Source organism: Triturus cristatus, chromosome 5_1 (assembly GCF_964204655.1).
Source record: "Triturus cristatus chromosome 5_1, aTriCri1.1, whole genome shotgun sequence".
Taxonomy (NCBI): Eukaryota; Metazoa; Chordata; class Amphibia; order Caudata; family Salamandridae; genus Triturus; species Triturus cristatus.
Window position 1 is genome coordinate 770132549 of NC_140587.1, and position 21264 is coordinate 770153812.

General features: G+C 43.0%; 1 protein-coding gene across 1 annotated transcript in view; it reads right to left on the reverse strand.

Annotated features, from left to right (window-relative positions):
• Positions 1-21264, reverse strand: part of LAMA3 (laminin subunit alpha 3) — an 881606-nt gene that overhangs the window by 590060 nt on the left and 270282 nt on the right. The window contains exons 10-11 of the mRNA XM_085605753.1: positions 17705-17836; positions 465-524 (exon numbers count right to left, since the gene is read on the reverse strand). Coding sequence (XP_085461879.1) covers positions 465-524; positions 17705-17836 — 192 coding nt within the window. The remainder of the gene's footprint in view (positions 1-464; positions 525-17704; positions 17837-21264) is intronic.

A 21264-nucleotide genomic window follows, 5' to 3' on the forward strand; every position in this document is an offset into this window, starting at 1 on the left:
TTGAGTGTTTTGAGGTATATCCCTTGTGTTGAATATATGCTCAAAGATCAATAATGAAAAAGGTCAATAATGTTATAAGCACGTGAGCCAGTCTTGTTGCACATTATTTCTCTGTCCCACTAACAGGTCAGCTAAAAAAGCTTGAATTCTATAACTTCTAAATTTCCCTAATAAAATAAAAAATGCAGCCAGTCGAAGCACTAGTGTCTTGAGACTTGCATTTTGAAGAGAGTCTTAGTATTGCCTCAAAAGGATAAAAAATTGTAACTACAAAAATAAAACATACTCTGATTACTGACAGGGCCACTTGTTGCCTTTCAACAATTTCCAGTGTTTGGAGGTCATCTGGTTCTGAATCTAATGTACCATCAATCTGAGAAACCATTTTAGTACTTTTTTAAAGACTACATGTTTTACTTAATAAAGAAATAAAGGATATAGGGAGGAACAAATAAATAACTTACTTATTATATGCCCAGCGGAAGGATCATCAGGCGTTGGTGTTACAGGATAGAAAGGGATTCCTGTGAAAAAAAGTGTACTCCATTACATGAACGAAGAAAGTTTTGCCTATCAAATGCCTTTAAAGATCAACCAGGTAAGAGTTTTTCAACATTATCTCAGAAACATAGCGGCCGGTTCTCAAACGTCGTACAATGGTCGTACATTTACTTTCCAATGTACAAGTGTAAATGTATGACTTTTAGGAATTCACCATCATTCCTAGTAAAAGGCCTTGAAAGCTGCACCATCTCATCTTTCCAGGTGTACTTCAGGGAATGTCATAGGTCTTTGCTTTTTCTCTAATGTGGAAGTATATAGGGTACTGCTCCACAATTGGAAAGGCAGCCTGATGTGCAAATGCACATTGTTTCATATTATTTTGATCAATAAGGAAACATTTTCCATGTTGTTGAAGAAATCACTTCCCCTATATCCCCATAACGTTTGGAGATGTTTCCTTACCCTTTCCGCCCAGCAAGATGATTTACTTCAACCCTTTACTTGAGGAAATATGTGACATGATGGGGTAGTGCAGGAAGGAAGTTTGAGAACAACAGCAAATCATATCCAAGTAACTAATTATTCTACCACATTGGTCTAGAGCACAGGACCAAGCATATGAGTATTTTTCTCTTAGTAGGGGCATGTTCTCTAATAGCAGGATAAGCATACAATTTAATTCAAATAATTTTTTGAGATTATCATTATAATAAATATTATTTTATTATATTATTATAAATTAAACAATTTATCTTCCAATTATAATAAATGTTATTTTATTATATTATTATAAATTAAACAATTTATCTCCTAACACACCTGTACCATAGAAGTGTTTGGAGATGAATTGTTGGATTAATTTGTTATCTCATAAACATTAAAAAAGATCCAATAAAACGTGTTATATTACACCCAGCAGGCAAAAAGATTCTAAACAAACTATATACATAGAGCTGAAATGTGTTGTCAACCAATTAAGATGTATCTATTTACATCCTCACCCAGGCTCCACTAGCCAACATATTTGTCATGCGTTACAAGTGTGTCTTGCCTCGCCCTCAAAATAATAATACCACTCTCACACGATGGCCTAAACACGACGAAGCAGGAAACATAAAACATAACAACACCTAGGAAGGGGTTTCACTTTACAAAATGCAAAGAATCTTTTTAGAATAAGGCTTGGGGTTTTATTTATGCACTGCTCTCTAACAAAAAGGCTTTCCCAGATATCAAATGAGTAACATTCAAATGTATATAGAGAAATATATTTATATGCAAGCCATGATAACACACGTGGCAAATGTAACTGTTAAATGCATGAATAATGATACTGAATAAACAAGCAGCAAATAATACTGGATGTCCTACAAGAAATCAGAAAGATATATATACACTAAATACATCAAATGATTACTTTGGATGCGCACTCTGACTCACACATCACAAAGAAAACACCTCAAATAACCACTGCCACTGGAACCATGCATCACAATGGCAGTAGTCAGAACCAAATCACCTCACCCGATCGTTTACTCGACATCCTTGCCACCTCAAGCAGGAGGAGCCCGTTAACAGTCAGGCAATGGACTCTCGACTGGAACCCAGGTTCCGTTCGTCTTGTAACAGCACGTGAGCTCCTAAGCTGGCTGCCAATATTCTACGGCTTTATAGTCTCAAAACACACAAGAAGGTTCGAGAGTCTTTCCCTCTGCGCCAAGGAAACTTGCTGGAATTGGCCACCTTCCATGAAAGCATTCCAGGGCAAAAGGAGTTCCCACGTTCCCTCTACATTCTCACATGTTCCAGCCTTTATCTTAATGAAGCTTACGAAAGCCTTCCAGGGTACATTAAACAATGTCTCACAAAACAACCTTGGACGTGATTAACCCAAACTACTTGCAAACACTCTTGGGGCCTGTCTGTGCGCGCAGAAAAGCTCAAGCAAGGCAGAGTCAGAATCAGGATGACATGAGGCCATGCTAAAGTCAATAGTAAGAACTTCATAATACTTCCCAATGTACTACACAATGCACATTTCTGCACCACTGCCTATAGCATCACATACTTCATCTCTTAATGTACAACACAATGCACATGTGTGCACCATGTGTGCACCACTGCTCATAACACTGCACTTCGAGACCAAAAAGTACATTCCACACCTCTCTCTCTCATGCTTTCTAATGCACATCCCACACTTTCTGTTCTTGACAAGCTGTTCTACTGTGACAGCTCCCACTTCAAAACTACGAGAAGAAATCTTCAGGAGAAACAAGGCATATGCAGGACGTCGTACATTCATGCTGGGGTAAAGTAAAACACCAAAAGACAATTAAAATGATGGTAGTCAAAGGTCATCACGAGGTGTCAAACCATAAGAGTGCCTCTAGTGTAAAGTGTTACAACCAAACTATAACACCGTGACAAATATGATTTGTATATTTACAGCAACCTGCAACCCTGGAAACCCCATACTGCGGTATCCCTGCACGAGGCACCTGTGACCACCACTGACCCTCATGTAAAGTGTGGGCAACCCCAAAGCAGGGATAGAAGCCCTGGAGCATTAGTAGGTCAGTTCTCCTCCATCCAGTCCTCTATCCATCCCTGACTCTCACACAAAGCGAGTTGAGCAAAACAAAGACAAAGTGTGGCTTTAGATTAAAGAGATAGGTATTAGCATTAGCACCCACACAATCCAATAACTGCAGTTGCATACAGAGGCTTTGGTGGGTTTCCAGCAGCCTGGGGTGCCACTTGATGCAGGGACCAGAAGAGTAAGAAGATATCCTAATGCTAATTGTTGCTTGATGATGTCATATCCAGGCTATGCCCTTCCAGTTCCTGCATTTTAAATTTGGAAGAGTGGTGAAATCCATAAAGACGTTTTGGGCCAGTGGGCGGTTGAGCAGTAGCCAGGCCATCATGCAGACCAATTTTTCTGTACTGGAACTACTAATGGCCTGCCTCCTCTAAGAATATGGGATTCAGGAACAAGCACACAGTACAGAGTATGCAAAGATATTTTCCTTGGTAGTGACATGTCTGCCATCCCCTACTAGCAAGATAATCATAAATGATTTTTACCATGATCATTTATAATTACAATTACAAGAATTGTTTCACAAATTAAATTAACAATTGATTTCCCAACATATCTCTGCAATAGATATGTTAGGAGAACAATAGTAGAATACATTTGTAACATCATCATAAATGTAAGCATTCTAAGATATCATTGTTAAATCTCGATACAAACAACATAAAAAGTTAATGTAATGGATACCTTGGACCGTAGACTGTTTTAAAAAACATGATTCAACATGTGGTTATTAATTTAAATGGTAAATTAAAAGGAGGTGAATTTTTTATATTTTGAATGTTATTTGATTTTATTATACATGGAAACAAATATTTAAAAACTTAAAAACTGATGAGATCAAGTATCACTATATGATATGGTGATAATGTGCATCATATGAGAACAAAAAACCATTCGATTAACAACTAGGAAATGGTCACATTACTTTGAATGCTGTTTCTAAATATAAGTAGTAGCCCTTAACACAAACTAACATTAAGCTAGGAGAGGTATCAATCCGTATAAAAGATGTTATGTTCCATGATAACTCCCAGCAGAATGGCAGGAGTGCTGTGGTGAAAGAATCTGTGGCAACTGGTGTAACTCACCCCTTGTCAATCCTCTGTTGCTTTGGATCCTCTGACTCTGCCTCATACCTAGGCTATCTGGTTTTAGGTTTAAACCTATAATAACTGATAAAACCCCACTGAAAGGAAAATAGCCATCACCGGTGTAAAAATATAAACACTGAAAAAACACCTTTGCAACCACACACTAAGTGCCATTCAAAGAGTGAAAGTCATGTTTATTTCTTCCTGAAAGGGCCAATACAAGGTAACTTTGTTATGCAAGGTAGCATCAAGAAAGACTGGGCTAACATTATTCTGCTCAAGTTTTGTTGTTTAGAGATGTCACTAAAACATTGTCTCTTCTTCCTTCTACTTTTTCATTTTTGTGGTCTTTCGTCTAAAGATGCAGTGTTTAGATGCATCTTTTAGGTCTTATTTAGTTATTTTATAAACTGTAGAGAATCAGGAAATATCAAAATCATATTTGATATTTTGGCTACATTTGATTTCACTGATAGGTAAAATGGCTGGTTTCATAAGAATCCTTCCTAATATGCACATCACACTTACCCACAGACAGAGAATGGGTGAAATCTTTTGATACACCAGCCCCCTTTTCTAGCAAGTCAGTATTGATTGTAAGTGAATTGCCAAATACCCCAGGCTTTATACATTCAAAGCAAGATGTAGTGACAGGTATATGTGAAAAAAATGTTGTCACCAAGCATCTGAGATAGTGGTGAAAACATAACACCAGAAGTTTGGTAAACATGGAACGCAGTGTCACTTGGAATGCTGCAGAAAAAAGTTCCTACCAAGTTCAAAAAGATTGGAGTGATATTGTTTGTATTTGCAGTAATTCAGCTATGTATATGAAAAAGTTGTATGATGGCCTGTCAAAATCGATACCTGAACTGAAGTGCTTCCCTTAAAGACATCCTTGCTAGATGGTATGCTGAAAGCATCTTTACATTCTTCGGAGATAATGAAGACTGCTATTGACTTTGTAGTCCATTCTGGTGCAGTAAAAATGTATTTGGACCTCATATACCCTGTGCACACGCTATCTATACTGATGCACTATCCGTGCAGAAGGCAAGCAATAATTAAAATGAAATTAAAATTCCATAAACACCGGAAAAACACTGTTTCTTTTGTTTTTAATGGTGCAAAAATGTGTAACCACTGATAAACACTGTTTTTAAGGTATTGAAAAAACTGAAAAAACACCACCAGAATTGACCAAAAATAGAAACTGAAAACAGGAAAGTCTACTCATACCCCACCTTTCTTGCTTTTGCCCCATGATTCTGCCCACATGTCTCACCCTTTTTACTCCAGCCTCCCTATGGGGACTAAGAGCACAATTCCAACACCAACATTATAAATGTGCAGAATGGACTAATGGTTGTCAGAGACGTTTTCAGATGTATCAGTGCAGGGTAGCATTGCAGAGGAGAGAAACCACTAGAAATGATAGTGGACCGCCCCAGACCAAGGGTCCTATTCTGATACAGTTGGGAACGGCTCCAACCATAAGTCGGAGCCGTTCCGACTGCATCGGAATTGCCCGTTCGGATTCCTTTTCGACCGACCCATTTTGATGGAGTCAGTCAGAAGGGAATCCGAATTGGTTTTCTGAATGGCATCCGATGGGCTCGGAGAGCCTGTCTGCCTCTTGAAAAGCCTGCAGTAATCCCTCGGCCGGCTCTTTCCGGCCGAGGGATTACGATGGCAGCTTCCCACTGCCTTTCTGTGCCAGCTTTTCTGACACAGAAAGGCATTAGGAATCTGTCTTTGGGGGCCCCCAGCCGGCCCCCCATGGGTGCAAGGCTGCCGAATGGCAGCCTAGAGGGCACCTATGGTGCCCCCCTGTTGATCCCCGCACCTGGTTGCAGACACCTTGAGGTGCCTGCCACGGGGTGCAGGGATGAACTGCACCTCTGCTCTTTGAAATGAGAGCATGCATTCTGTTTGGAATGCATGCTTCCATTGTAAAGAATAGGATTGCGACCAAACAGGGATCGGTCTCATCCTACTTCTTGGACTGGAACCGACAACAGGAGGTCGTTCGATTCTAGTTCCAACTGATGTCGGACGGACTCTGGCCCGCCCAACATTGGAATCGGGCCCCAAGTTGGAAGGCCAGTCAAACAATATTTTTGTCTGTGTCATATCCACCACAATTGTCTTTCACCTGGCAGCAGTTTCAGCTACTACAAGATCAACCTCATTAAAAACTCTGCACACTTGGGCTGTTCTCTTACCTCCTCCTATAGGATGTTCTGCTCATAAAGTGGGACATCTTATGACTGGAAAACAGCTGGGGCCAAAATTATAGGAGATGCAGCAGGGATCAAGAAATGGGCTGGCGTACTGGGACAGTACTCAGAGATGAAGGAGGCACATCCTTGGGGTCATTGGGGAGGAAGGTGTGTTCACTTGTCAGTGGATGATACAATGTGTGAATTAGGTCAGAGGATGGGCTGGTGGATAGGGTACTGACAAGGGATATCTGCCAAGTGGTGCCAGTCCACCAACTGCCATTGTGCCTCTCACAACAGATGGAACAGTTTGCTACTACTGCAAAGAGCTGTTGACGCTGCTCCAAATGCATTTCTTTTTCCCAAATCAACCCTAGATTCAATTGAGTTTCTTATTGGAATTAATCAATTCTTGACAGGGCTGTTCCTTTCCAATACCACAGGGAGTGGATACACAAATGAAGCTGCTCCTCATTAAAAAAAAAAAAACACCATTATTGGAATTTGCGAAACTCACAAAGTTTCTAACAAAATGTGAAGGTGCAAGTCAATGAACTTTGCATCTTCACACAGACCCTTCTCAAGGCATTTCTACAGAATTGTCGAAGTATTTTCTCAAGTTTGTGAGTTTGTAACTGTTGCTTGGGTTTCTCTGTGAAAGCCAACCAAAGATGCTGAAATGTACCCTTCTATATCTAATTCACCTAGAAACACCTTTCAGTGAAGAATTGACTATAATTTCATACATTGTACCTGCCTGCTGCACACAGGCGGTGTTAATCTTCCGGAACACTAAAAGGGGCTCATTCGTTCTTTGTGGTGGTTCTGGTGGGCCGGCTGCCATGAAGAAATTTTCGTGGCTACTCTCAGAGGACTGCCGGTATTACAACAGCCCTGTAGGTAAGTGAAAGGTGCATCCCGCTGTACAGAGAGAACCACAAGAAAAGCAGTAGGGTGGGGCACAAAATAACAGTATGCCCACCAGAGGCCCGTGTTGTTCAGGAAATTGTTAAAAGAATCGTCAGGACAGGTCAGGGGCATGAACTGCAGAAGCATCTTACCATGATCGTTCACTGGGAGGATAACCCTCCAAATGGATCAAGAACTGCAAGCGATTGTTAAAGAAGCGGGAGTCACAAATGTCTTGAACTTCATATTCAGAAGCATCATTTGCCAAAATCATAGGTGGCCATGAGAAGACATGGTAAAAGGGGTCCTTTACATAGGGTTTTAACTAGGAGGAATGAAATACTGGGTGCACCTTCCATGATAGTGGCAACTGGACCCGGAACCCCACTGGATTAATGATATGAACAATCTTGAATGGTCCATAGAACCATGGTTTGAATTTGTTTAAAGACAGGTGGATATTTGGAAGAAAGTCAAACCATGTCTCCAACTTAATATGCAGGAGATTGACGCCGATGGGCATCAGAGGAGACTTTAATCTTCTGCGTGTTTTCTTGCAAATTAAGAACAATTTTACACCTAACAGATTAACGGTCACGAAGAAATGTAGCAACAGCAGGAACTACAACAGACCACTGCAAGCTGGAAGGGAAGGTTCACGGATGAAGTCCATATAGACAAAAACATGGTGTAGTCTTGGATGCACTATGAACTGAATTATAAGAAAATATAACGAGACAAAAAGGTGGACCAGTCACTTTGAATAGAACTGCAAAAACATTGGAGGTATTGTTCTAGGGTCTGGTTGAAATGTTTTAACTGGCCATTGGTTTGAATATGGAAAGCAGAAGACAATGCAACCTCCATGAGCACTGATTTGCAAAAATGCTTCCAAAACCGAGATACATACTGAGGACCTCACTCTGGCATGATAACCTGATGAAGGCCATGTAGGCTTTCGCTGACTGCAAATATTTTAGAGGAGTGAAATTGGTCATCTTCAAAAAGGAATCCACTGCAACCATTATGACACGATTCCCTGCAGAAAAAGGTAATGCTGTAATGAACTCAGTTGATATGGTGTGCCAGGGTGCAGGTGGAATGGATACATGGTGTAGGAAACATAAAGGTCAGGTATGAGAAGGCTTACTTTGAGCACAATTTGGACAAGAGGTGTCATATTGTTCTGTGTCGGTACGTACAGAAGGCTACCAAAAGGAACAAAGTATTAATTCTAAAGTGGATTTGTTACCTCGATGACCAACTACGGGGGAGTCACATTTTAAGAACTTCAAGTTGTAAACCTTCAATAGGTATTAATTAGGCCTTGGAATAGTATTTGTCTTGATTTGGATCTGTCAAAGTAAAGAACTCCAGTTTTCCTTTGTAATCACTGAATGGCTTCATGGAATAACTGGATAGTACTCTGTCCAGGAAAGATTGTTTAGCTCCAATAATATGTTGACGGGCCAGAATACTCTGATCAAAGGTGGTCAATGATGGAGGACATACGTGAAAGAGCATCAGCCAAGGTGTTCTGGAGCCAGGAATATAACTAATGATGAAAAAATTAGCCCATCGTGCCTGGCGACTGTTCCTACATTGCATGTTGCAAAGATACTGAAGATTTCAGTGACCTGTACTAATTTCGAACTGTACTCTTGTTTCCATTAGGAATTGTCTCCACTCACTATAGGCCAACTTCATGATCAAGAGTTCCCATTCCAATACTGAATAGTTCCCTTCGAAATCTGAAAAGATATGAGAAAGATAAAAGATGGGATGTCCTAGGTGGTTCACTTCTTGCACTTGACCCAAAACTGCACTGACGGCTCAATCCGAGGCATCTGTTTCAACGATGAACTTTTTGCTGGTGTCCAGATGACGCAAGATAGGAGCTTGGGTGAATTCTTTTTTTTTACAATTTTTTTTATTGAATAAACAAAAACAGGGAAGGAAAAACAAAAGGGAGACAGAGTGCAGTGCGATTCCAAATTTTCATACAAATTAGGTACAGTGGAACAGCATCTGAAATGTTGGTACAGTAAATCAATACTTGGAGCTAGTGCCATGTACAAATCTAAAAATACAGACATTATACCCTCACATGGTCTGCCAAGTATGGGGAGGTATCATAAAAAGGTGTGCAGATCATCCCCCTAGATACATTCCAGGCCCCCCAAATTCTCGTCCATTTTTGTGGGCATCCTCTACTTTCATATACCACCCCCTCTACCTGCATACACCAGTCCATATCGGACTCCCAGTCACAAAACTTGAGCAACCATACAGCTGAGGGTGACCCAAACCTTCTGGGCTCTAGACAGGTCAGTTGCCTCCCAGATATCAAGGAGGCACAGGCGGGGTGAGACTTTAATGGTTTTATGACAGGTCGAGGACAGTGCTAACGTAACCCTACCCCAGTATGCCTGAAGAATCGGGCAATTCCACCATTGATGCAGGTACGTACCAGTTTGACCACATCCCCTAGGGCAGGTATCCGAGTTCAGGGCACCCATTTTTACAAGCACAGAACTGGTGTAATAAGCCCTGTGCAGGAGTTTTAGTTAAATGAGTTTGAATCGGGAACATATCGCCACCTCCCGGGTGGAGGCCAGTGCTTCCTGCCATTCTTCGTCATGAAGGTCCCCAACATCCTCCACCCATTGGGTACGAACTTTCCCTAGTGCGGCCAGTGTATTGTTAAGTATTTTTGCGATATGTCAGGGAAATTGCTTTTTCTTGGAGATAGTCGTCCAGCAGTCTATCCTCCAGGGTCGAGGAAGCAGGTAGTTCCGTACCCTTGGGTATCGCCTTTTGTAGAGCATTCCGGGCTTGGAGATATTGAAAAGTTTCCCCGCTCTGCAACTGATAATCTCTCTGGAGATCGCTGAAGGGGACCACCCCACCCCTCGCTCATAGTTTACCAACCCTGCAGAGACCAATCGTGTCCCACTTGTCGAAACCGGGATGCAGCAACAGCAATCCAAGTTGGTATGTGTCAAGCAGACTTGTGTAATTCTACCCTTCCACTCTTATGCGGTTGTCGCGGCCTGCCATATAGCGACCGTGTTAGAAGTCGGGGTGTATTTCGGAGCCTGGTTCCTTCCACCATAGATTGCCCTGGTGTATTTGCCAGGGAGCATGCTATGCCTATCCATCTTATAGGCGGTATCTGTCCCAGGCCAATGCACCCACTGGTTAATGACAGCCAGCTGGGAGGGCCAATAATAGCTTTTGACTGCGGGTAGAGCAATACCTCCATCATACCAGCTTTTCGTGAGTTTAGTCAAGGCTATTCTAGGGGCACCATTATTCCAGAGCAAGGAGCGTACCTGCGCTTCAATAGCAACAAAGTATTGCACCTGGACCTTAATAGGGTGTGTTCTGTAGGACATAGATAAAGCGGGGGAGTGCCATCATTTTATAAAGAGCAGCTCTGCTCAATGGGGTAAGGGGAAGGATTTTCCAGTGTCGAACGTCAGCCTGAAATCAGCTTAGCAGAGGAGCCAAATTATGTTCGTAAAAAATGTCGGGGTTGGTCTTGGCATAGATTCCCAAATATAAAAATCCATCCGTGACTATTTTCGCCCCGCACTCCTTAGGTAGGGTTGGGTGGGACCTGCTCAGGACATACACCAGAGACTTATCCCAGTTAATGGTGTAACCAGAGTATTTCCAAAAAAGAGCGAATATATGGAGGACAAAGTGGATGGAAAAGTAGGGACTTGGGTGAATTCTTGTTTTAATTTTTGAAATGCTTTCTCAGATTGAGTATCCCATTTGAAACCATGGTGGAGATTTTCCTTCTTTAGAGTTTGGTGTTATGTGAATAGTAAGGGAGGCAAAATCCCCAATGAACTGCAAATAGAAAATGGCAAAGCCAAGGAATTTAGATTGTAGATGGTGGAGCCCACTCTAAAATAGCAGAGACCTTTTGAGGGTGCATGGTAATTCCAGTTTTGTATAAATATTCAACCTCAGGCTGGTCAAACTCACATTTTTCAGGTTTGCAGTACAGGCAATTGTCGCAAACCTGTCAAGCAATTGAGTAACAAGTTGATTATGCAAAGAAGGATCAAAAGTGAAGGCAAGGATATCCTCCAAGTATACCACAACAATTTGGTTAATTAAATCTGTGAAGATATGAACCATGAAGCGCTGAAAGACCGATGGAGCATTGCTTAATCCGAATGGCATGACACAGTATTCTAAGTGTCCCAGAGGAGTTCTAACAACTGTCTGCCATTCATACCTCTCTTTGATTCACAGTAGATGATAGGTCCCACGAAGGAGAAATTTAGTTTACATTTTTGCACCCAGAGCAGACCCCAGGATATCATTAATGAGTGGCAAGGGAGAACTGTCCTTGATGGTTACTTTGATCAACCCTCTGAAGTCTATGCTGAGCGCAGTTCATTGGAGTTTTTCAGTACAAAAAATAGCGAGGCCCCAGCAGGTGAAGAGGACTGAGTGATGAGACCATTTTGGAGATTTTCTTCAAAGTATTGCCTCAACGCCTCCTTTTCAGACTCCGAGAGTGAGTAGATTCTTCCAAATGGAGCAGTGGCACCAGGTTCTAGGGGAATTACACAATTGGATTCTCATTAAGGAGGTAGTGATGCCTCTTTGGGTTTTTAAAATAAATCTATAGATTTTTGGTAATTTTTAGGAACTCCTTGCAGGGTTTTGATAGTACTATAATTAGCCACAAAATTGTGGGACATTACCTTTGGGGTTCAGTAATCTTCCGTAAAGTAGCAAAATTGGTGACAAAATTTAGATGAAAGACTAATAGTCCTTGTTTCGCAATTGATGTATGGGTTGTGTCGAACAAGCCAAGGGATACCTAAGATCATGACATGAATAGGCGAGGTCATGAGGTTGAAATAAAACACCTTATAGTGTCTTCCAAAGGTTTACTTCATAGGAACTGTCATCTCTTTAACTGGTCCAAAGACCAATGGTGTACCATCTACCGTATGCACTTCTTTTTTCATGCGCCTATTTATCATTCAGATATAAACAACTAACTCCGCTATCCAAAAGTGCCAATACCCTTTCAGTCATTCCATTAGGGAGTTCAACTGCTTTGGCAAAAGAAAAAGTGAAACTAACAGTTCTCTTGAGGTACAGATTGAAGGGCTACTAGACCTTCCTGTCCTCTCCCTCTTAAAGAGGAGGGGATCTGGAATTTTGCTGACACCTTCTGGGGCCGAGGCAGGCGAGCATGAATTAAATGTCCAGGTGATCCACAATACTTATATAGCCCTTGCTTCCATCGATGTTCTCATTCAGATTCTGAAAGTATTCCACAAGCAAGAACAATTTGAGTTGACTCTTCACAGGATGGCATAGAAGACTCCATTGGAGAGGCCTCAACTCTTGTGGTGTATGAACGAACAGTTCCCTAAGGCTGTTGAGTACAAGTTCTACACTTTTCAGACCTTCGTTCGCACAGGCGGTGGATAATGCCTGATCAATCGGCGTCAACATTGCCTCAGTTCCAGCTGAATGTACTAGGTCATCCTTTATCTCTTAACGAAGACCTCGGCAATAAAGAGTGATGAGGATCATCTCAAATCATGAAGTTGCAGTGGCCAACTGGTGGAAGCTGGTGATGTAGGTGAAGACATCTTGGTTGCCTTGCTGGATATCATAGAGAGCTTTTTCTGGTACTCTACGCCAGGCCTCTTAAACATGTGCTTAAAGTCTGTGAGGAAGGCTGAGTAATTATAAAGAATTGAATCTTCTGTAGTTACTAGAGGGGTCACCCAGGAAAGTGCTGGACCGGACAGAGCGCTGATGAGATATCCTAGCTTGGCTAGATCTAGCATAAATTGTGAAGGTTGAAAGACAAAGAGCACAGTCAATGAATCCAAAAATTCTTTTAACTTGTTTGAATCTCCAGAAAAACAGGGAGTAGTTGAAGAAACCATAGTAACTTCAGAAGCTCTAGCGGTTAGTGCTTGACGAAGTGCCAGGTTCTCACTCCGTAGTTGTTGAAGTTCCTGAACCTGTTGATGAAGCGCCTGAACTAACGCGTGCGCTAGGTCTGCTTGTCTAACTTGAGTCAAAACTTGTGTGGGATCCATGCAATCTGTCAGGTCTCTCACGAAAGGAACCTCTGACTATTGACCTGGTAGATCTTAAAGCCCAGTTCTTTACAGTCTTGGTTTGCCAGCGATATGGGTGACCGCTTCCATTAACCACAATGGTGCCGAAACATTAAGCGTCTAAGCAGATAGTGCCTTCCACAAGGAGCCCGAAAGAAGGAAACCATGAAGGGAAAAAACCCCTGCCAAAGGTTGTAAGGCTCCAAGATGACAAGGGCAGAGAAATTGGACCCAACGGACAGGTTACTGGAGCACCACTGTAGACACCGTCAAGAAAGATGAACTCCCAACAGGAGCGAAGTGTACCAACTGGATTGAAAAAGACTAACAGGAGCATGTAACACACCAACAGGAGTGAAGAAGTGTTGCATCACAACAATGAAGAACATGCAACCCTTTTCATGTCCCCAGGACAGGAAGTTACATCTGAGAATGGCGCCGCCATATTGGATTGGGAAGAAAACCAAAGACATCAATAGAGACATCGCCATCATGGATAGGGAAGCTAAACAAACATGAACCTTCCTAGGGATTCTGGGAAGGAGGATTATGGTGGTTTCTAGCGTGGCATCCAGGGAGAGGATAACCAGAGACTGCACCAGTGGGCCGGCTGCTAAAAAGGAAAGCTCACGGATACTCGTGGCGATGCAGGTAAGTGAAAGGAGCGTACCTCTGTATAGAGTGCACGTGAGGGAAGCAGTCGGGCGGGCTGCATCGCAGCCCACAGTCTAACAGACTCTCATGCTTGGTAGATCTAAGCGAGGATTCACAAGTAGTTAATTCAGTCTCTAGAAAATAACTTTTCTTATATCGTTCCTGAATGTCCCCAAAACATTTCTCATGAGCACTATGTACACCCGAAAAAAATCAAACTGGTTTAGTTTCTGCCACATGTGCTCAGTTGTATTCAAAGAGGTGGGTTTAGCATAGATGCTCACCATGGCAAGGGTAAACCTTTGTTGCTCAAGGTTGTGAATTCACAGAATGTTTAGTCTACTTTAACAAATGTGCTCAGACTGCACACAGGCTTGGAAACTGATTATATTTTGACATCCTTCCACTGACTATGCCAAGAGCTACAACAGATTATGACTACACCCTCCACTTATGTTGGAGCCTTGTTCGGGTGTTCAACAGGATACTTTGGGCAGTTGTTCCTTACATATCATTATGTTTTAGAGTGTGATGAATCAGCTTCCAATTTAGAAACTGGTCAATGGTCTAATTGTGTAGGAAATAATAATACAGGACCAGTCTAATCCCTGTCAGATAATGACTATAGGAACCCCTTTCAAGGGGCCACGGGGCACACAGGGGCTACTGGGCCCAACCATGGGGGTTGAGGCTTTCTACTCCTGATGTCCGGGACCTGCTGTTACTGTGGACTCTGAGTAACTGGGCCAAGTACCCCTTCTCCACTGTACTCCCAGGGCAACATGGTCTGAGCAGTCCAAGGGAGGTGTGGATACAGGTTATTGAACACGGGCTCCCAAAACAATATGAGTGCAGCAGCAGCAATATATCAATGTCCAGCGAAATACTCACTTTTATGACAAAAGAAAATTATTGTTTTCCTAATGCCACCTACACAAAGGAAAAATACAACATCCATAAACAACTACACAGCCCTCCCCTGAGGTTGGGGCTCCAGTAATTTGGGTGGTTCACTGTCCCACTCACTCCTCACATTAGCAATTGTGGGTATTCCCCAGTTACTATTGGTAATATTCAGAGTATGCCCACTAATAGTCCAAGTCTCAAGAGGCCACTATGACTCCAACTTTAAGTCAATAGATTCCAGCGCTATTGTGCTAATTTAGCAGAAAGTTCCCCTGGGGCAAGTTCCCCTCACCTGGGTCACGGTGCCCAGGTACTCCCGATGCCTCCTTACTTCTCTGGTGGTGGGATGGGGGGAGAACCAGTTGCAGAACCTGGTGTTCCTAATGACCCCCTCTGACATTTGGGGATACTGCAACCCACTGCCCATGGCCTCTGGCACAATCAGCAAAGCAAAGGTCTCACGGCAACCCCTCCTGGATTAAGCGGTCACTGTTTTGCTATTGCACAGGGCTACAGCCCTTGCCAAACAGCAGCCTTTCCTACAGCGGCCCTTCCTGGCATTCAGGGTTGCTACCACGCTACCGTACAAGGTTTTGGCTGTTACCACCCTGCAGTTTATCCCATGGCTGCCCCTCCTGGCATACGGGGATCATCAACACTGACATGCGCATGGGCAATGACCCGATCGGTGCAGCAGCCGTTTCCTCAAACCTCGCCAAGACAGTCCACTTGACAAGGATCCCCACAGAGCCTCACTCCCTCCAAAACTCTCCTCTTCTTCACAGGGCAGACTGGTCTGGGCAATCAGGCAGGTGCTGGCACTCCAGGCTACTGGGCAGGTGGTCTTGGATTCCCTGGGTAATGTCCCCTCATCCAGTAGGGACACTAGCAGGCCTTGTCCCCCAGGCCTGAAAACAGGCAGAAATGTTGCAGAGCTTCCCCTATTCACACAGCCTGTCTGGCTGTTTGGCAGATCACAACTTTTGGGGTCTCAAACTCTACTTCTTATAGTTAATTTCCAGACACCAAATGTGATTTAGGGTCCAATTCTTTGAAGTTTTATGTTGGGGTTCTGCTTCTTTTGAAGTGTCCACTCCTTTGCTTCCTCTTCCTCTTGAAAAGCAGTCTGTCATAGCAAGGGTGTCTCCAAAGTGGATAGTCCTACAACAAAGGCCATCACAGGAACTAGAGTTTACACCTGGATGTCAGGAACAGTGATATGCACATCAAAAGGTTAGCCCAGGTCCTCAAACCTACTCTTTATGATTCTCTTATCAATCCGTCTCTTTCCAGAGTTGTGGCCAGGCCTCTTCCTTGTGACCTTTTCACTGAAACAAAGACCACCCTTTGAAGTGTACAGGGGGAGCCTCACCCTCCTCTCCCAATTGTGTGTCCCACCCCACTTACAGGAAAGCAGCAAAACACAAATCCATATGTGGGGACTTCTCTTCAGTGCACACAAATATACCTGCACAAGGACCCATCTCCCAACATGCAAAGAGGTTCTCACCCAAGAGTTGAACACAACAATGGTTGTGAAGGTGGGTGAGTGGACATTGTCCAGTGCCCAGTGCCCAATATTGACGCAATTCCCTATGTTATGGAACAACTGATGCTTCCAGAGTTGCAACAAAGGAATTCTCATGCAACACAAAAGAATGCCCTATAACTTTGAAACTGCCAGCCATAGTTGGTTTTCTTAGTATCAGGGATGCTCACAGATTCAGGGGTACAGACTCCAGCAGCCAAAACAAAGCAGAAGACAACCGAAAAGGGATTTGCACACTGATGTTTCTGATTTGCAAGCGGTCAATGGTTCTAGATTTGATGCAGCCTTGCCCACCCCCCCTCTTACTTTCCCAGGCCAGGGGATTGAGTTGAGGCTCCTCTCTGTGGAGCACAGTCCATCATCCTTTTCCAAAGCATGCAGGACTCTTTCCTCTCCGGTCAGTCCAGCAGCATTTCTACCTGAATTTGTTTGACTAGACGTGTTCCAAGTTAGGCAGGGAGACAGCTGTCAGACAGGCACTTTCCCTGCATTTCAGACTTTCATAAAAGTACAGCTCCATTCTGGATTGCTGGGAATTCCTATAACTGCTTACTGGTCAAGATGACCAAAATATATCATCAGAAACAATCTCTTACAATGTTCAAATGTTCAAATTCTGGTGGGGGGGGGCCTTCATAAAGGGCATCGTCACTGCAATATCCGTTCATGTCAAGGCCATGGACAGCAGGAGTCTCTTCTGGACCGGTTCCAACCAGATTGGGCCTCAAATTGCAGGTAGCATTTCTTACCGATGCAGATGAGGCAGGAAGAGGGCAAGGTGAAGCAACTGGCCAGGGGACCACTGCCCATGCTCAAATGGGTATAAATGAAAAAACAATACAAATCTGTACAATTTCAGTTCTATAAATCTCTAATTCCCCCTTACATTTTATCACCCCTAAATTAAGCGAATTTTCGAAAAAGTATGACATTTGGATTGACTAATTGTATAGAAATAATAGACAATTATGCATTCAGACATGCTAATGAAATAGTCAATAACTTTAAATATTTTTCACTTTTCAAGAAAATATAAACATAAATACAATCCCAGATTACCCTGTGCCCTCAGAGGAAATTCCCTTTAGTCTGAAAGTATTTATTTCCATTGAAAGATGTCTGAGTTCAGAATTTTAAAATGTACTTACGGATGCAGGATGGAAAGTTGTAGTACCCTTCAGCACAACGATCACAGCTTCCCCCACTGAAGTTCGGTTTACAGTAACAGATGCCTGATCCCTCCTCACAACCATCTGAATATTCAAGGTTGCAACTACAGGCTGTAAGAAAATGACATCTCTGTTTAGTATAGGACAACCTTATTCAGGGTAACTTGCCAGGTGATGAGATATCAAAGGCTTAATAATTGCATTAGCTAACCCTTCACACTTAGAAAACCTGCAGAGGGTGGAGAGGTACTCCAGTAGCCTTCCATGTCAAAGCATTAACCCACAGGCTGTGGGGCACACGGTCATGCTATGATTAGTTTGACACCTTTGAAGGGTGGTGCAACAAACGACAAAGCAATTGAAGGAATGCTTTAATTACTCTGAGGGCCTTATTATGAGTTTGGCGGTCCGATGCACTACCAAACCCACAGTGGCGGTGCAGCTACTGCTACACAGGTGGCCCGACCACCCTATTACAGGTAGGGGGGTCAGACCGCCATGGTACCGCTGCTGCTGCCAGATATCCATCCCTGGCCGTCTTGTGGTGGCCTGAGGTCTCTAATATGGTGGCAGTGCTGCTGCGGCACCACCAAGCATGTTAGGAGCTTCCTCACAGCTACAGTTTTCATGACGGTGAGCCCACCGTGAAAAGTGTGGTGTGAAGAAACAAAGGGGGCACTACAAGGCCCACTGTTGCTGGGGATGCATGCAGAGGGCATATGGTGTGCCCCCATGTATGCATGCACCCCCAGTTCCTGCAGGGCATGAACTTGACAGTCCATGACCTGCAGGAACGTGCAACGGTGTTCCCATGGCGGTGCCTTGCTAGGGGTCTCGTATGAGTCTTAGCTCTGCACCGCTGCAGGCCAGCCTCCGCTGGACTGCCCGACCTGGATTCCAGTCGGAATCCGGCGGGGGTCTCAATATGGCTTTGCCTGTGTGGCAGCGGGGCGTTGGTGTGGCAGCCCTCTGCCACACTACCAAAATCATAATAAGGCCCTTAGACAATGGTGCAATACTAAGACTGCTACAAGAGGTGATAAACAATGAAGTGGAAAGCAGCCCTGCCAGTAATTGACATTAATTCAAACAGGTCTAGGCCCAAAATGTTTTTGTTGGAGTAGATACCCTATGTACTGTGACTATACAGGGACATGAGTCGTATACTCACTGTGCCATGCCACTCAAGTTGCGCGTCACTTATGAGGCCCAGGTCAAAACCTGTGTAGGGTTGCTTGTGTTCCCTTCTGGAGGGGATCTGGCCAGGAAATTGGCCAAGACTGTTCCTATAGGATCAGGACCAAGACTCATTTACCTAGGCTGATCTCTGTTTCACAGTGTGTGAAAAATGACGGACTGGATGTGGCCTGAACAGCGGAAATTCATTCAAGCATTCTTCTTATCATCATTTTATTGTCTGTGAAGGATGCACCCTGAATTATTAATACACAGCATGAATGTGCATGAGAAGTAAACAAGTTACACAAACATATGCACTCTCATTGACCAGCTCTATAAAAAGGTTTGTGTTCAGAGATTATGGGGCAACAGATGGTTTCTTCAGTGAGGAAAATACCTAATTTGCTTGTCCATGCCAGATAACCAAAAACTCACATATGGCATTCATGATACTGAGGCGGGTCTGTGACCTACACCATGAAAAGAAGACATCATACATAGTTCAAACCACTGACCACACCCTTCCTTTCCGAGTTTATACTATTGCAGTGTCTAATATTGGGAAATCCACTCAAATAGAGAAAATTCCCATAGCAAGTTGGGCTGCTGGCCCTAACACTATAAACCCAACAGCTCTACGGTATAAATCCTATTAATCAACGTGAACATTTAATGCAAAAAGTAACACTACCAGATGTATCCATAAGATACTGAGAAAGATGACCAGTGCTGAAAATCACAGAGTGGCAGTCCATCTTTTGTATACTGGTGAGCGGGGGCGGTACTTTGCGCCTTGCTACAGGAATGGTATCATGCCACATAATGTCATTTGGGCTTGCTTTTTCTGGGTTCCTTAATTTACAGGACATCAGCTCTGTCACCTTTCAGCAGTGCCCGCGTTCCTTCCCCCACGAAAGTAAGGATTCTGGAGATTCTGGCATGTACAGGGTTTCTATTTCAATAGTGTGTGTCATGTAAAATGTAATTAAGCAAATGAAAACCCTATTTACATCAAGCTCTTAGCTACCTTTGCCAATGGATATAAATTCTTGTTTCTGGTGGTGTGAGGCCAGTGAGACCTTACAGATTATTCTGTTCCAAATGAATGCTTTTATAGGGTCCTCACAACCTGGGTTCATTCGTTTGGCTAGCAAAATCTGCTCTGTTATGCAATGCGAGTATAGACTGGCACAAGCTTTTAAAAACTCTTTTTTTACCCTTGGACTTATTCAGGGTAGGCCTCCCTTTCTATAGCTACAACCTTTAGCTGCTCATGAAATCTGCTATAATGTGTCAATGTTTCTCATTGGGGTTTACAGGTCAGCTCGACAGGGGTCGTTATTAATGATAACGCTCTTGATGTTTTTATGCAATTTTATGTCAATATTTATATTTCTTGTATGCTTTGTTGTATAATTGGGATGTTGTTCTATTTTCTGCTGTGCCTGTATAATTTTATTTTTAAAATCGAATAAAGTATTGATGATGATGACTGGCGGTTGTGAGGCGCATTTATCCAGACGTTCTATGTAGCAGGCATCGCTTTAATAGTTAAAGACGCAGAAGGGAATATCCTTCGATCTATAACTGAAAAAACAAGTAAACTTCATTGTAAATCTTGATTTGTTTGAAGCCACTTAAATGGTGTCTCTCTTCTTTATATAGTTGTGTTCTGAGAATTACGACTCTATGGGGCATAATGGGTCAATTACATATATTTGTGGTCTTTTAGTTTAGAGTTTGCTACCACTTTCCAGTTGTTCCAAAGTGGTAGGCTGGGAACGGAAGGGTGAGGTGGTCTGTAGGACAGAACAGAGACCACCACATAGGAAAATGCCTGCCAGGAAGAAGTGACACAGTTTACGCTGCACCAAGGTCAATAAAGACCTCTTGGGACAAATGCATTCACTAACAGATCATAAGAAATTCTGTTTCGGTTTAACATATAGGAGTTTTCGAGTGCACCACACTGAATATTCACCCACTGAATCGCTTGCATTTGATAGAATAGATGGTAGGGAGGTTCAGGAAAACACATTTTAGATGCATGTTTAGCTGGTGCTTTAGATGGATTTTGGTTAGATGGAGGTGACTTTCCCATGCAGGGTCTTGTGAACAGTGGATTTGACTGTACTGTATGGACTATTTTACCAGTACCCATTGGAGCAGAGTTCCATGAAGCAGAGGTGTTGTGCTCGGATCTACTCATGTTCAGGATGACTGAGTGACTTGATTTTGAGGCTTTTGCAACTTGCAGATGTTTCTGGCTGGGTAACCACTGGAGATGGGGTACAAATGGCAGCGGAGCAGTTTTCTCAAAATAATGTTATGTCTCAGCAGGTTTTAAACATTAATCAGGA